This window comes from Liolophura sinensis, chromosome 9, assembly GCF_032854445.1.
Source record: "Liolophura sinensis isolate JHLJ2023 chromosome 9, CUHK_Ljap_v2, whole genome shotgun sequence".
NCBI lineage: Eukaryota > Metazoa > Mollusca > Polyplacophora > Chitonida > Chitonidae > Liolophura > Liolophura sinensis.
In genome coordinates, this window is record NC_088303.1 from 4,740,608 (window position 1) to 4,758,079 (window position 17,472).

The 17,472-nt window shown below is 41.3% G+C and overlaps 1 protein-coding gene across 3 annotated transcripts in view; it reads left to right on the top strand.

Annotated features, from left to right (window-relative positions):
* LOC135474986 (uncharacterized) overlaps positions 1–12,366 on the top strand; it is a 78,314-nt gene extending 65,948 nt beyond the window's left edge. For all 3 annotated transcript variants that reach the window (XM_064754704.1, XM_064754705.1, XM_064754703.1), the window contains exons 6-15: positions 119–229; positions 1,478–1,579; positions 1,974–2,287; positions 2,756–2,842; positions 3,416–3,506; positions 4,651–4,822; positions 5,743–5,830; positions 6,357–6,461; positions 6,977–7,217; positions 8,168–12,366. In XM_064754704.1, the coding sequence (XP_064610774.1) occupies positions 119–229; positions 1,478–1,579; positions 1,974–2,287; positions 2,756–2,842; positions 3,416–3,506; positions 4,651–4,822; positions 5,743–5,830; positions 6,357–6,461; positions 6,977–7,217; positions 8,168–8,440 (1,584 nt within the window). In that variant the 3' untranslated portion in view covers positions 8,441–12,366. The remainder of the gene's footprint in view (positions 1–118; positions 230–1,477; positions 1,580–1,973; positions 2,288–2,755; positions 2,843–3,415; positions 3,507–4,650; positions 4,823–5,742; positions 5,831–6,356; positions 6,462–6,976; positions 7,218–8,167) is intronic.
* Positions 12,367–17,472: the final 5,106 nt, after the last annotated feature.

Consider the following 17,472-nt stretch of genomic DNA (forward strand, 5'->3'; position numbering starts at 1 on the left):
GAATTGACGTTATACTATAAGCAACCTTAATACACCAACCACGGAGCCAAGAACTGTTTCATGGTTTTGGTGTCCGTTTTAAAGAACTGATGTATATGTGCTGTTGTTTTCTAACCAGCTTTACATCCGGGAGGTGCTTGTCAACGATTACCCTCGGTTCGCACATCGCGGGGTTCTGATTGACACTTCCAGACATTATATATTTAAAGAGGTGCTGTACGATGCATTGGTGAGTCTATTCTATTTGCTTGTATTGACTGTTTACGTAGCCTAACGTTCTTTGAAGACTACTTGCTTTCCACCAATAATGTGTGCATATCTGTGAGAAAGTTCGTCAGTAACTTGACAAAGGTTGATGGTTTACTCCGGTTTGCTCCTACCATAAGATTGACCACTATCGTATGAGTGGAAAAGTCTTGAGTGTGGTGTTTAAAGAAAAACAATCCCAACCAACCAAATAAATAATTAATTTGATTTGGGATGTAGCCTTCAGTATTGTTTCCGTTGTGCTTTCAACTTCACTATTATTTGAGTTGGGCCATGGCGTTTTGTATTATTTGTGTTGGGCCATCGCGTTCTGTATTGTTTATGTTGGGCCATGGCGTTCTGTATTATTTGTGTTGGGTCATCGCGTTCTGTATTGTTTATGTTGAGACATCACGCTCTGTATTATTTGTGGTGGGGTATCGCGTTCTGTATTATTTGTGTTGGGGCATCGCATTCTCTGTTGCTTGTGTTGGGATTCCATCCTCTTCATTTGTTGTTTTGGGGTATCGCCTTCTCTGTTGCTTGTGTTGAATATTCTCGAATACTTCCATTGGCGTATCTCATTCTCCATGACTTGTTTTGGAGTATCGCCTTCTATTATTAAGTTCGGCCATCGCGTTCTGTATTATTTGTGTTGGGTCATCGCGTTCTGTATTATATGTGTTGGGGTATCGTGTTCTGTATTGTTTGTGTTGGGCCATCGCGTTCTGTATTGTTTATGTTGGGGTATCGCGTTCTCCATTGTTTGTGTTCGGATATCGCGTTCTGTATTGTTTGTGTTGGACCATCGCGTTCTGTATTGTTTGTGTTGAGCCATTGCGTTCTGTATTGTTTGTGTTGGGCCATCGCGTTCTGTATTATTTGTGTTGGGCCATCGCGTTCTGTATTATTTGTGTTGGGCCAATGCGTTCTGTATTGTTTGTGTTGGGCCATCGCGTTCTGTATTGTTTGTGTTGGGTCATCGCGTTCTGTATTGTTTGTGTTGGGCCATCGCGTTCTGTATTATTTGTTTTGGGCCATGGCGTTCTGTATTATTTGCGCTGGTGTATCGCGTTCTCCGTAGCTTGTGTTGGTTTTTGACGTTATCGTTCTTTCCCTAAATGTTTTTTCAAATTTCAGATTCTGGTTTTTGCCACAAATCGGGTTTTGTTGTCATAATTAAAGTTCATGATTAGAAATGTCATGTTTTTCGTGTATTCTTTGTTTACAGGAAGGCATGGCTCAGAACAAATTGAATGTTATGCATTGGCACATCGTTGACGATCAGTCATTCCCGTTTGAAAGCCAAGCGTTTCCCAAGCTGAGCAAAAAGGTTGGTGGTTGTGCTTAATCTATCTTCTATCGTACTATTCTTGGTACATCTACCAATAGATGTACAGATATAGATATGTCTATTACCATAGACATCCCGAGGCACGTGGTAGATTTGAAACGGATAGGCCTACAGATAGGAATCTCAGACTACAAAGCCTGCGTCACCCTTTCACGGGTTTAAGACTATTTCACGGTGTTCCGTTACCACAAGTGTTTGAGTATATTTTTTGGCGATGAACTTTTTCTTGTTTTTGCCTTGGCTAAGCAACTCCTCCCACCCCCACCCCCACCCCCACCCCGCCACACTTACTTTTATCTGTATTATACCCTGAGTTTTGAAATAATAACCAATATATCGAAACCTAATTCCATTTTGGCTGTCATTTTTTCAGGGGGCCTTCGATGTCGACTTGGTTTACACAAAGAAAGATATCGAGGACGTTATCGAGTACGCGAGATTGCGCGGTATCCGGGTCGTGCCGGAGTTTGACACGCCGGGACACACATATTCCTGGGGTTTAGGCTACCCAGACCTCCTCACCCAGTGTTACTCCGGCCCCTACCCCGTCAATGGATACCTTGGCCCCATCAATCCGGCTAGTAACTACACCTACGACTTCCTGCGCACATTTTTTCAGGAGGTTCTCACGGTATTCAGGGATAGATACGTCCACCTGGGAGGAGACGAGGTCCCCTTGTCCTGCTGGTAACTTATCATTAGTACTGCTTCATACGTGTAACAAACCTCAATAACAGTACGGGGTAAAACACCAATGAAACAAATAAATAAATCAGTCAAGATTCTGCATGCTGTTTGAGGTCTGAGCGAAGTCTTATTCGGGTCATGTATTATTTATTATTATTATTTGCTAGTTCTTTGTTATGATGGAAGGCTTAAGTTCTTTTGCGCCTCGGCCGAATTTTCCGAAGTCTACATACAGTAACCAAGGCTAACAAGTTGCACGTTATTTTTCTGCTGTTTAAAATAACTAACCTAGACTGTTAAGAAGCTCAAGCAATGTTAATGAAAGTTGATGGTGGGAAAAATACAGATATGATTTCTCTTTTGATTTATAGGTAGCATGCAATTCTATCAAATTAAGACGCCGTTTGACGCATTATTTCATTTAAAGGGACGTAATGTCAGTACCATGATTTTCTGCTTCTGTTACAGGGTGTCAAATCCATCAATTTTGTCATTTTCTGAGAAGATTGGTGCCTACGGCGACACCAGAAAACTGATGGAATATTATGAAACTAAGTGAGTCTGTAGTTTTATATGAACAGTTTCCCCTTTATCACCCCTTCTTCACCTCTTCACCCCTCATCCACATTCCCACGATCATCATCTCTCATTTCACCTCACCGTGTAGAGTTCCTCCCCCTCCTGACCTCTCATCCTCATCATAAACATACTCCCCCTGTTTATTCCTCCTCCTCACTCGGTCTCTTCGCCCTAATCCTTACTACTCATAGCTGTTCACCCCTAAGCCACACTCCTCCTGCTCCACACTGTGGAAGATAGTTGAAGAATGCTACAGTCGCATTCACAATTACTGCCTTCTGACTGAGGAGTTATGCACGTATGTGTATGTCTGGCATTTTGATAGATAAGGGTTTAATATGTAGAGCAATAAAGGTGTGCATATATATGTATCTCTTTTCTGCGGCCTGACTTCGTGAGTTTACCTGTACATACAGAATAACACGTGGGCTAATCGCCTATGATCTCGTCGCCCACGTGACCAGCTTCCTGTTGAAAACACGCAGGGAAATAAAAACTGGACCACATGAATCCTAGAACAATTAATCAAGCCTTTGTTCTATTTTTCAGATTACTGAAAATCATCGAGGACCTAGCTTCCCAAAAACGCAGCGGTGTTCGGACAGTTGTTTGGCAGGATGTCATTGATACTGTCGATCAGGTTAGTATATATAAACGTAAAGTGACAACACTGTACACACACCCATCCTCTGTATACTGTGCTCTTCCGTTTGTAACGCGGTTACAATACGATGTGTTTTGTACATAACGACATCCTACTGTAGATCTCCACATAGCAATATGTTTGTCTTACACTTACATGACTCAAACAACATTGATGTATTTCGTGGTTTGTTTGTAAAGATGTCTTTGGTATTTCCCAGTAATGTTTTGTACCTCTTTCGGTCTATTAGAAAGCCATCTATAGAATATGTTAGATTCACAATTTATTCTAAGGTATGTTCATATAAGTCAGCGATATATCAGACTGACACTTTTAAAACACATGTAGGGGGCCTCCGTGGCTCCGTCGGTTAGCGCGCTAGCGCAGCATAATGACCCAGGAGTCTCTCACCAATGCGGTCGCTGTGAGTTCAAGTCCAGCTCATGCTGGCTTCCTCTCCGGCCGTACGCGGGAAGGTCTGCCAGCAACCTGCGGATGGTCGCGGGTTTCCCCCGGGCTCTGCCCGGTTTCCTCCCACCATAATGCTGGCCGCCGTCGTATAAGTGAAATATTCTTGAGTAGGGCGTAAAACACCAATCAAATAAATAAATTAATTAAAACACATGTAAAACAGACATTAACCAACATTCTTGGTTAATATTGAAAATGAATTTATTGGGACGGATATAAGCATTGGTCGGAACATAAATGCTTATTTACAGGTCTGTTTTGTAAAGTAATGTGAAGTAATGTAATGTAAAGACAGGGTGTTACCATTCTATATAAAGTCATACCTCACATGTTTGACTGCGGCTTTAAATCAGGAGATGGTTTCCTCTGGGCTCTGGTAGGTTTCCTCGAGGCTCCGTGAGGTTTCCTTGGGCTCTGATAGTTCTCCACTGTGCTCTGATAAGTTTCCTCCATGCTCTGATTGGTTTTTTCGGGGCTCTGATATGTTTCCTAAACTGAGGAATGAATCCAATACTGGTGGGCGTTCTAATGGGGCAGCACCATAAACACTTCAGCACTGGATCCGGCTTGTTAGAAGAAGACACCGTCATAATATGACCAAAACAAACGACCCTAGTTATGAGTAAGTTTTAACCAGTTGTTACTTGTTATGTCTTATACTCCCACACAGCTGCCAGAGAGAGTTGTGATCCACGTGTGGAAGGGAGGGATGCCGGATGTCCAACGGGCGACGAGCATGGGCCATCACGTGATCTACTCCACGTGCTGGTACCTTGATCTGATAGAGTACGGGTCAAGGTGGTACAAATACTACCTGTGTGACCCGACAGATTCATCCAGTGGTAAGTTTGGATTTCTGTTTCTGTAGGCAAAACATTTGTGGACAATAGTTATCTGGACAGCATCTGAGTCAGCTGCGACAGAAAACTCCATTTGTCACTCTTTTCACACGTCTGTCTGTCGGTCTGTCGGTCTGTCGGTCTGTCGGTCAAATCTTTGGCATCCTGCATTTAACAGTTGTAGCCAGGAGCCTGAGTGTAAGACAACATGAACGTTTACCGAACGTTTACTTGGTTTATGCCTGTCAATATACTAGTACATTATTAATTTCTATTTAGAATTTATACCTGGGTGTACATCTTCTTTTGTCTTGGCCTGTCTGTATGAACAACATACACAAAGGTTTTGATTACACGGGAACAAAATATACAATAATGTTTCCACTGTCTAGCAGATGACATGAACAGGACTAAATGAGAACTTTACAGCCAGGATTACACATCATTCACACGTGCACCGCTGAAAAATGTGAAAAACGTCCAAGGAGAAAATTAAAAGTTTCCTATCGTTAGTAGTGGCTATCAGTAGTGATACCGTAATTAAGGCCTATACATTGTATTCATTCCTCAAATCCTCTCAACTGATGACAGGGTCGGGTGATACCAAAGACTTTAAGAAGGATACTTCGGTCTGCCTCGCTTGTCACTCAACATAATGTGTCAGTATAATGTGACTAGGTCTTGCCACTTCAGTTGAGGAAGCACTTTGGCGGCATCGTCTTGCCACAAGAAGAAACAGAAGTGAAGATATTTGGTTGAAAAATTTGTAATTACAACGTAAAATCGCAAGCATTCATTTATTCATTCTAACTTGACTAATGTATGTGTTTCCACAGCAGTGCATTATTTACTTGGAATATTAAGTTTGACTTGTGACGTAATGTGTGATAATGTGTCATGACATACTCTGATTCTGCGTTAAGGTTACATAGACGAGAGGCTGGTCCTAGGCGGAGAAGCCGCGTTGTGGGCAGAGTACATCGACAACGAAAACTTGATGACAACTCTGTGGTAAGCATACATCTGATCCATGCTGGTAACATGTATAGTTGACAATAGAAATATGTCCCGTAATCACATCATTAGATATTAATACTTAATATGAATCTAACAAAATGGATACGGCTGCATATGACATATGATCCAGAACAAGTTGGTCTACTATTGTAGCTTTCTTGTGTGCCTTTGCGCGTTACCTAGCTTTAGCAACATGTCGCACAGATTTGTTCTGCATTTAAAGTACATACCTTGAAAAAAAAATTTCCTGCAAGCAAAACGGATGTGACGTCACTGATACCCACTAGATCTTAACACACCAACCTAGAATCCGATATTTTAATGCATTTTACCTCGATAGAAAAAGTCTGATAAAAAGATGGACGAATCTTCTGTGACCGTGTTTAATGGTCTTTCATCTGATATATACTTCATTTTACTGTTTCCCGTGCATTTAATTTAGCGTAACAGAGCACAGTGGCTTACATTGTCTCGAAAACATTGAATTTCACGGTTCTGACGCTTGTGTTTGTCGTTTCAGGCCACGAGCGTCCGCCACTGCGGAAAGGTTATGGAGTCACAAGGATCAGCGGGATGTACAGGAGGCCGGCAGGAGGTTGATGGAACACCGCTGTCGTATGTTAGGGTGAGCCTACGCTTATGTTAGGTATTTTTATGACAGCGTGGCCAACGGAAAGGCTTGGTAGGAGTGACTATGATCAAGCTAACCTTTTGGTGTCGTTAATACAATATTCATTCCTATGAAATTTGCGATCTAGTGAGCAAGAAGGCCCTTGCGGCCTAGAGTTCTAATGACAAAGTGCACTTGCCCTTGAACAGCCCCAGGTTCGAATCTGCATGTATTGCGGGGCCTAGTGGTTAGCGCGTTAGCACAGACTCAGGAGCCTCTTAAGAATGCGGTCTATGCAAGTACCTGTGAGGTTGTTTATATCCAAAACATATCTCAGTCCTTCAATTCTAAGCACATCAACTAAGTACTTATTAACCACATTACGAGTAAAACGTGTGGTGACTTTGGTAACTGGAGTAAGTATGCCCAATCATGACAACTATAATCAAGCTTTTGTGAGTGAGTAACTTGATTATTAATGACCCGTCCCAGGTTGTGCCCTTGTGCAGGTGTATGTTTTCTCTTGACAGGCGAGGTCTAGGTGTAGCTCAGATCAGCGGACCTGACTATTGCCCCTCCAGGGGACCCCGTAAGCTGAAAAGCGCTAGTCAACTCATGGAAGAAGAAATTGAAACCGAAAGTAAGGTCACAGCGCCCCCTAAAAATGTCCTCATCGACTCCCAGATTGACCTCATTGACATCCGTATTGCGGAAGCGGCACGATCTGGAGCCAAGGGCTCGGACTGTGGTAGTTGGGCAACCAAAAACTCCGTGAGTATTTGTGGTGCTTAGGGACTTACTTTACAGTGATGGGAAACACTAAATCTATTCAGCCAGGGATTTGTTGGCATTCAGTTTTGAACAATAAATTATCTGTGCCACCTTGAAGTTCATAATAGGTCCAAGTTCGGTCAAAGTGTGGAAACAAATCTCCATGTTACAGTGTACTCTGTGGCTGGGTTGCATTTGTGCTTTGCCTCCGTGGCGGAAGGGGTTAACAAACCAGCGCGGAGCAATGACCCAGGAACCTTTCACCAGTGCTGTGAGTTAAAGCCCAACTCATGTTGGCTTCCTCTCCGTCCGTACATGAGAATCTACGGATGGTCCTAGGTTTTCCCAGGGCATTGCGCGGCTTCCTCCAACCATAATGTTGGCCGCCATTGTTTAAGCAAAATACTCTTGAGTGCGTGGTAAAACACCAATGAAATAAATAAATACTTGTGTAATTAAAGATGCCAATTGTCAACCCGGATCGGAAACAAGACGCCATTGCGCTGAAAAACTGAATGCCCCAAGAGTTTTTACTTGGGAAGACGTTAAGCAAATATTTTTTCCAATGAATGACGTATTGCCGTATGCTCGTGAACCTTAATTTCCCTCCTAAAGATATTCGGGCATAAACCGTGTTTTGTAGGCCAGCTGATACTTAATAACCTATTACTCAACCATTGCAAAGAACATTGACCCATACAGCTTGTATTGGAGTCGCCATTAGATGAGAAACTTAGACTGAAACAGACCTTTTAAGGTTATTTGAGTATACATAAGCAGATGTATTCCAAATCTTTTGTGAACATGTGTCACACTTTAACCATGTCATATGCTCTACGCACTGATTTATCAAAAAGGCTTAGGAAACTGATTGGTATTTGGTATTTTGATTGTGCCCTGTTAATGAATGATGCAAAATATCAGATTTGGTCGTTTTGTTCTTCCCTCAGGTCATCCCCCAGGGCAATGGCTGGGTGCTGCTCTTCCTAACCTTGGTCATACTGGCCGCGGTCTTCTTCCAGGTTCGTAGTAATGGGGCTGGATATTCCACTCATCGGATTCTCAAAAACAAAACGATATTATTTTCATTTGTGACATTGCTCGTGATCTACATCACGTGTTACACGACCATTTGGTTACAAGTTTTGGACGTGAAGCGCTCCTTTCTGAGGGCTGAAGGCTCTCCAACGGAACCAAACGGCGGCAATGTCCTCAGTTCCTAACGCATCATTTACAGACGTATAGATGATGAAGAAAACATAGTCTCCCACAGTCCGTAGCTTGCCAAGTTGTCTCCCTAATTGTAAGGCACTCACCATGTGCCGGCTGTGAAAAAAATTGTACTGACTTGTCTTGTGCATGTGTGTGGAAAATAAGGTGGTTGTCAGATCTTGAAAGACATCGAATTAAAAAAGCACAATAAGAATTAAAAAAGCAAGCGGCATGTTTATCCGGGAAGATAACAGCGGATGTGTGTTTAAGTTGTGGTGACTTTAATTTCCCCAATCTGCGAGCTGGTTAAACCTGTTGGAAGATGTCGTCACTTGTTGGACGGCTTCTCGGAAATGGCCGAGGTCAATTGACGTTGCCGGAGAAATGACGTGCAGTGCATTGAGCAGACAAATTGAACATTTGCACTTTGTACATTGAAGATGATGTCGTTAATCATAATAATAGGGGAGTCGATATTCTGTGTCGTTGTGACGTCGACATTACCCTGCACAACAGTACGTCGAATCCTTCAAAATGGAGGTGGTACCTATTGTGTCCAGCACTCCGATGGACGAAGCGTTAGCTCACCGCTACAGTGGTCATGAAACGCCTTGCTGACTTTGTGATGACCGTAAAACTGTGTACGTGGCGTGATGGTGCGTCTCTGAAACCTCCCTTACTGCATGAGGTACATATGGACCGAGTGAATGATGATTTGCACAGAGGAAGTTTATCCAGAGTAGCCAGCGCCGTTGAACATTACATAAAATACGGCATATAATGTCCAAAGCTACACTTGCCTTTATCAGAATTTACAAATACATGAAAACTAGTGGCTTTGTTTGATTCTAAATCTTTACTTAATGTTATCGGTCGGCTTTTCTTGTTTTCTTTTGTTTCCTGGCGTCTATTTTCTGAGGTGATATAATTGTGAATTTTGTAAATATGTTAAAGATATGTATCTCTAAAAATACCACATGGTATGTTATAATGTGCACTATGTGCACCTGACTTATTTGTATATGCAGTGTAGCGGTAATTTTAGAAAAAAATCTTAAAAATATATATAGTACATGTCCTCATTGCTCTTAATTGTAGTCACATCTTTTAGTTAAATTTCTATTTGAACTTTATAAATTTGTCCTCTTAATGCCTACCCTGTTTATAGACAATTTTAAAAGTGCCTGAAATCGAGGAAGTTACTGACAGTGTCATGTTTTTTGACACGGAGACGAATATTGAATGAGCAATAATTTATATGCATGAGAGACTGCTGGTATTCTGGTCACGTGATCTATAGATCTCTCACCCGGTGCTTTGTTTTTGCCTAGGCGGCCTTTAGTTACATGATTGTGTTGGGAAACAGGAATTTAATTGCACGCGGCAATCAACCTGCAGATGTATGTGGCAAAGTTTTTAGAATGTTTTATTGGGTACAGCTATTCATCCACGATCAACAAACCGTGATTAAATTGACAATCGTGTGCTTGTATTTTAATGTGTATGCTTGTCCCCTTAGAGGTGTCAGGATGCTTACAATGCGTTTGGTTGTCCTGCTGGAGGTGTTAGTATGTCTGCAGTGCGTTTGGTTGTCCTGCTTAGGTGTTAGAATGTCTACAATGCGTTTGGTTGACCTGCTGGAGGTTTTAGGATGTCTACAATGCGGTTGGCTGGCCTGCCGGAGGTGTCAGGATGTCTACAATACATTTAATTGTCCTGTTGGAGGTATTCGGATGTCTACAGTGTGCATGGTTGTCCAGCTGGAGGCATGTGGGTGTTTGAAATGCGTATTGGTTTACTTAAATTCCCTTTAATGCTGTAAAATATGTTTGGACGCGTAATGATTGGGTTCAGTTCACACGAGCTTTTCGCAGTCACGATATTTATTCTCTGACAGCATAAAGACATCAAGCGTTTCTCGTAAGTTATTTTTTTCTGGAAGATTGATCTGAGCCTTACACTGTGTGCATGTCTGCCTTGTACAGCTCCTTGTGAGTCCAGGCAGTATTATCCCCGTAGGCAATCTCTGATCAGTCAATATTCTTCTAGAAAATTCGGACGAATCAAAAATTTCGCTTTCTCTTCGCTTTTAGAATGGTATTAATGAATATATTCTTCATTGTATTCATATATTGCCAGATTATATAAAAAAATATCCATGTTTCCGTTGACTTTTTACATTTGGAAACATACTTTGACGAAAACTTCTGTTTATCATGTTTTACTTGTTAAAGTCACCTGATTGGAGGTGGAGTTTTGTGCATGGGATTGGTTGTTTGCTTGTGGATTTCCATACAGCTGATGAAGTCCAGCCCGTGTCATGGTTAATGTTCCATGCTGATTGGTTTACGTCACAGCATCTTGAGTGAATGGAGAAGATGTAAGAAAGCTGAACGTATTGCGTATGTCTATATTCGTGTACAAAATGTATATTTCCGAAAAAATTATTACTATTTATTGTCCATCTCATGTGTAGGGTGAATAAATTTGAATAAAGAATGCGACTGTATAGATGTGAAGCTGAAATTGACATATGCACCTTTGTTATGCATAATCTTGCTAAAAGGCAAACCTGCATGCACGGTTAGTAGTTCTATTGCACGGAGAAAGCCTTGCCGCGTCCAGCAATTTTATAACTAACTTAAAACGGCATTGGGATCTCAGGGGACATACTGATTTTGTTACCCACTGAGAAATACTGGTTTTCTTACTATGTGAGGAATGATGGTTTCGCTACTCTGTGGGGATAATGCTGGTGTTCGTACTCCGAGGGGGATGCTGGCTTTGCTACTCCGGAAGTGTTAGTGGGGCTGGGGGCTGGGGCTGACTTTGATACTCCGGGGGGAAATGGGGATTTTGTTACTTTGTGAGAAATACTGGTTTTGTCACTATGTGATCTGTAGGAAATGTTGCCATTGCTACTCTGACGGAAATGCTGGCTTGGTTACAAATGTATGAAGTGCTAGCTTTGTTACAAGTGTATGAAATGCTAAACTGCTGCTCCGTAGGAAATGCTAGTTTTGTCACTCTATTGGAAGTGCTGGCGTTGTTACACTGTAGGAAATCCGGACTGCTATGTGGGAAATCCTGTTTTTTTTTTCTTTACGAAATGCTAGTTTGCTACTGTTGGTTGTACTACCCTTTAGGAAATCCTGGCTCTGCTATCCTGTAGGAGATGCTGGCACTACTACCCTGTAAGAAATGCTGGCGCTACTACCCTGTAGGAAATGCTGGCACTACTACCCTGTAGGAAATGCTGGCACTACTACCCTGTAGGAAATGCTGGCGCTACTACCCTGTAGGAAATGCTGGCGCTACTATCCTGTAGGAAATGCTGGCACTACTACCCTGTAGGAAATGCTGGTGCTACTATCCTGTAGGAAATGCTGGCACTACTACCCTGTAGGAAATGCTGGCACTACTACCCTGTAGGAAATGCTTGCACTACTACCCTGTAGGAAATGCTGGCACTACTACCCTGTAGAAAATGCTGGCGCTACTATCCTGTAGGAAGTGGTGGTACTTCTACCCTGTAGGAAATGCTGGCACTACTACCCTGTAGGAAGTGTTGGTACTTCTATCCTGTAGGAAATGCTGGCACTACTACCCTGTAGGAAATGCTGGCACAACTACCCTGTAGGAAATGCTGGCGCTACTATCCTGTAGGAAGTGTTGGTACTTCTATTCTGTAGCAAATGCTGGTAGTACTACCCTCTGGGAAATGCTGGCACTACTATCCTGTAGGAAGTGTTGGTACTTCTATCCTGTAGGAAATGCTGACTGTACTACAACGCTGGCGCTACATATACCAAATACTTAGCTTGTAACAAAGAGTAGTTTCCATTCATAAAAGTCGAGAGTATTACTCCTAACGACTCGTGTAAAAGACAGCGGACTCCCGAACCATAGACTGTGTATATAAAATAAATGTACGTGCGAAGTTTTAGTGATTTGTTGTCTTGTTATTTTGCCTTACACTGGTTAGACCGGTTACATTACTTCTGACAGTCTGACAGTCCTAGAGAGTTGTCAGTGTGATTAGCTGACTTCCCCTCTGAGAAGCGTAATGGGATATAGCTGCCTGGGCAGTCATATCTAAAATAAGCTAACCTATATCCATGTGTGTGGTATCGTCTTCCGACAGCCGGTGTCGACTTTACAAACTCCCTATAAGCTTAAAAATTGTGGAGGTGTGTCAGCAACCTACGGATGGCCGTGGGTTTCCCCCGGTTTCCTCCCACCATAATGCTGGTCGCCGTCGTAAAAGTGAAATATTCATGAGTGCGGCGTAAAACACCAATCAAATAAATAAATAAAAATTGTGGAAGTGACGTGAGATCCCGACTACAGTTTTGTGTGATCATTTGTAATGGGTAATCGATTTGTGGAATCGGAGTTCAGAATCTTTACACGAAAGGATAGGCATTTGCGGCACCTCATGATGTGATTTCCACTTCCGGACAAAGTGTGGATATGCGTACAGCGCATGGGCGACTCCCTACACTTCCTGTGTGTCTCCATGGTCATTATTAATAAACCATAAATAGAACAATAAATAAGGGCAACGTCAATAACGTGTTCTAAATATAATAGGGACAGAAGCAAAAAAATTGTTACGCTTGGCAGTAATTGTTACGTCACATATATTACTCTGCTAAAATGTGACCGGATTATAGACATTTCTTACCCCTGGGGTGTGAATGTCTCTGAAGTCGAATGTAAATCCAGCGCACGTTATTAGAGAGAGTTCCGATCTTGTACAAATACGGTACCCCCCCCCCCTCCCTCAATGCCCCACCTCTCCACTGGGTCGCTTATAGAGTTGTCATTGCCACAGATGATCGACCCCTCATCAATGGGTTTGCAGGCTCGAACCCAGCTCTCACTAGATGGGTTTCGGAAGGTCAGGAGTTTTGCCATGTATACGTGGAAGATTGAGGGTTTCAACCATAAAGCCGTCGTATAAATGAGCAATTTTTGAATACGGCATTATTCAGCCGTCAAACAGATAAACCTAACAACTCCACTCGGCGATATGTACCCTTGTAGTCTACGTCCAGATAAAGCTCCGTTTACACAGTCTAATGTTCGTTGAAGAACATTTGTGAACACTTGTGCTCCACCAGTATGATGTGCAACAGTACGTAACCTGGGGAACTTCGTCAGTAATTTACCGCAAGGTTTCCAAAACCCATAGAACTGTTAGGCCATTCGTACAGGGCTCTTACTATGTAAACAACTAGGTGGCTGCCTATTTGTTCTACGCGAAAAATACCACAGTTCTTTAAAACTTGAACCTGTCCTTACATTTGGTACATGCTGATTCCCTAAGCCACCCGGGAATGAGTGTAATAGTCTTCATCGGTAAGCCATCTTTTAACAGTAATCCAACCGTTTAATCTTTTGAATCGCCATGTTTTAGGAGTACGTTCTGGCTGCTAAAACGCGACTTTTCGTTGGAAATTTAATGGGTTTTTACTTTTTAACTCGCCTGTACGAAGTAAGGAGAGGTATTGTGAGAGCTGGAAAAAGTGTCGGCGTCGGTGTCCGGTTAAGCCTTTTTTCAGCTTCTGTCTAATGGGCTCTCGAACATGGACTGGAAGTTTAGCTTTTTTAGCTTCCTGTGATGTGTAAAAGTACATATCGGGATGGAAGGTTAAACTTTTTTTAGCTCCTGTATAATGGGTTCCCATACACTGATTGAAGGTTAACCTTTTTATAGCTCCCTAATCAAAGGTATGGTGTGTAAATGTACATGTATATATCCGGATGAAAGGTTAAGCTCTTTTTCTTAGCTCCTATATATTGGGTTCTCATACATGGATTGAAAGTTAAGCTTTTCCCTAGCTCCCTTGCATGCTATGTAAATGTATGTACTCGAATGAGTGGATAAGCTTTTTTGTATAAAAGGCACCTATGGAAGCATATATTTCTCCCTCAATGAAATTAGGGAGGGGGGAAATCCCCCCCCCCCCCCCACCCTTCCGATTTCATCCATGCATCTCCTCCCAAACTATGCTGCCTTCATTTTGTTGAAACTTATCACACATCTTGCCTATCATCTGAACTTTTGCTTGCTTAAGTTTATTGGCAATTGAGTAATTATTTTCATAATTACCTTCATTTAGGACTTTTCGCGAAATTGTGCTTTTCCATGTATTCAGATTTTGTCTCTGCAACTCTTCCTAAAGTACTGAATCCATTGCCATGAAACATAGCATACATCTTTCTGTCATCTGAACCTGTGCGTGATTAATTTTAAATTATCGTTAAGGTACCGAGGATTTTCATGTACACAGATTTTGCCACTCCTGCTAATGTATACCCCCAATTTTCCTGAAATTTGTGTATATCTTTATTATCATCTAAGCGTCTACATGCTTAATAATGATGACTATAATTTTTCTTTTCATAGTTACCCCCATTCAGGTACATGAAGTGATAATGCTTATCATGTGTACATCTGTATGGCCAGCTCAAGACACGATTCACAATTGTGATCTTGTACTCACAGTTCTATATTCCACATGAATAATATCTGACATATGTATGACGACGTTACTCTGCTGTATTTTAGTTTAGAGGTCAGAATTTGAACGTATAACCTGACTTGTATGGTGTGTAAATGTAGATACTTGGATAGAAAGTTAAACGTATTTTAGCTCCTGTATATTGAGCTCTCATACATGGATTTGAAGCAATTGAGTTTTTAAAAATATTTAAATTCCTCCTCAAAAAAAGTTTGGGTTGGGGGTGCGGTTTGGGGAGGTGGTACACTGGAACCATCCTGTCTGTCAAGTAGACACCATTTTGTCCATGCATCTGCTCTCAAACTACTGCGCTGATTTCAATGAACCAACCATATATTTTGCCCATCATCTGAACGTGTGCACGCTTAAGTGTGATGGCAATCAGACAATTGTTTTCATAACTAACCCATTCAGGACTTTCCCTAATGGTGCTTTCCATGTTTTCAGATTTTGTCCGTGCAACTCTTCCTGAAGTATTGATCCTATTTTCAGGGTACATAACATACGTCTTCCCTATCGTCTAAACTTGTGCATGCTTTAATTACACGTTTAATTATAATGGGTTTCATAATTACTCTGGTTCAGTGCAATATTGTATATTCATGTAGGCCCTTCACGGATTTTGTCCATGGAATTCCTTTCTAAAGTATTTTAAAGCACCAATTTCCCAGAAGTTTGTGTATATTTTTTATGTCATGTAAACATCTACATGCTCAATAATAACGACAGTCTGATTATTATTTTTATTTACATAGTTACCCTTATCCAACGTAATAATGCTGTTCGTGCATACATCTAAATGGGCAAGCTCTTAGACACGTTTCATTATAGTGATGTTGTACTCAAAGGTCTATATTTCACATGGATGATATCTGTGAATAACTGTGAATAACGTCTGACTTGTGTGTAACGATGTTATTCTACTTTATTTTGGTTTAGAGGTCAGAATTTGAACGTATCTCACCTGACCTTAAACATTGTACAGTTTTACGAACCGCTCAATCAGGCGAGCTACCGGTGTTCTGTGAATGTCTTGTTTTTTGTTTGTTTGTTTTTTTTTTGTTTTGTTTTGTTTTGTTTTCTCTTTTTTTTTTGTTTGTTTGTTTTTCTTTTGGCCCTCAGAGTCAAAGAACTCTAGTGACAGGATTTTATTTTGTTTTGTTTGTTTTCTCTTTTTTTGTTTGTTTGTTTTTCTTTTGACCCTCAGAGTCAAAGTACTCTAGTGACTGGATTTCGTTGTCAGTAGTTTATCTTTCAAACCAGCACGTACGATGCCTTAGGTTCGAGTTTGAAATATGGCGGAATTCTCGATTAAAATTGTCAACAGCTTAACTGTTGTTAAAGTGAAAGACAGCACCTGACTAATGTTTATGTCCACTGAAAGACTACGGCTCAAAGTATCAAACGGGCAACAATTTTTTTTAAATTGTTTTCAACCAAGTAAAAGTTTAGTGAACCTTCGTCTTCACACAACTTCAACACGTCTCCATTATGAAGAGCAATGTTACGCCATGTTTACTGTAGCTCTCTAACGTCGAAGGTATTTTCCATATAATAGTCTAAGTTGTTGTGAACTTCGGCGATAAAGGCCCAACTGATAAATATAGTTTTCTCGGAAATTGGACATACCGGAAAATTTCTTCCACTGCTTGAACTGTTGATACATTAGGTCTAGGCCTACTACATCATTCACAGGGAACTCCAGCGACATTGTTTAAATAGCCAAGCTCCAGATGTACGGCCGGGTATTCCCGGTTCAGGTCGTAGCCTCCGAAGCGGTTAAGTTGGTGATTTAACCGTTGCTAAATGTTTACAAAATTACAGTAGGATTGTTGTACAACTAGATACATGCTCTACGCTAAAACAAATTGAAATAAATCTAAGCGCCACTGAGGCTGATCTTGGCATTTGACTATTGCTGGATTTTATGCTTTAATTTTGTAGCGGTGGCTTCAAAGATGAAAGCAGTTCTGACCTAGTTGTCGCGGACGTCAGAGAAAGCACATCGGCTTGAACACGGCGTTTCTATAATTTTACTGTATTTTATAAAGGGAAAATGAAAAAAAAACATCCCATGTATGCGAGAAAGACAAAGGAGGAAAATTTAAATTCTTCAATTGTAATAAATTCTGAGGAAAAAAAATGATGCAAAGATTTAATTAATTTTAGTCGTTGTCCGTCGAGATGCCGTTTTTCTAATTACCATAAACCTTCGGCATCCCTAATGATTTTTGCACTGACTGATATTTGTTATTTAGAAACTGCTGAATAAACGCTAAAATGAAGGACAAAGGAGATGAATGTGGTTTTTAGGCTGACCGTATGCTACTGTCTGACATAATTTGTGATACCGTTGTTGAATATTACACCGGTTGTAAATCAGCTGACAGTGGTTGTCCGTAAATGATAGCGACTTGCCCCACAACACATTGTAAAATGGCCCTTCGGCTGCACGTAACTGAATCGATGTAAACGATCTCAAAATGATGCCTCATGCAGTAGTTCTGTCCTAT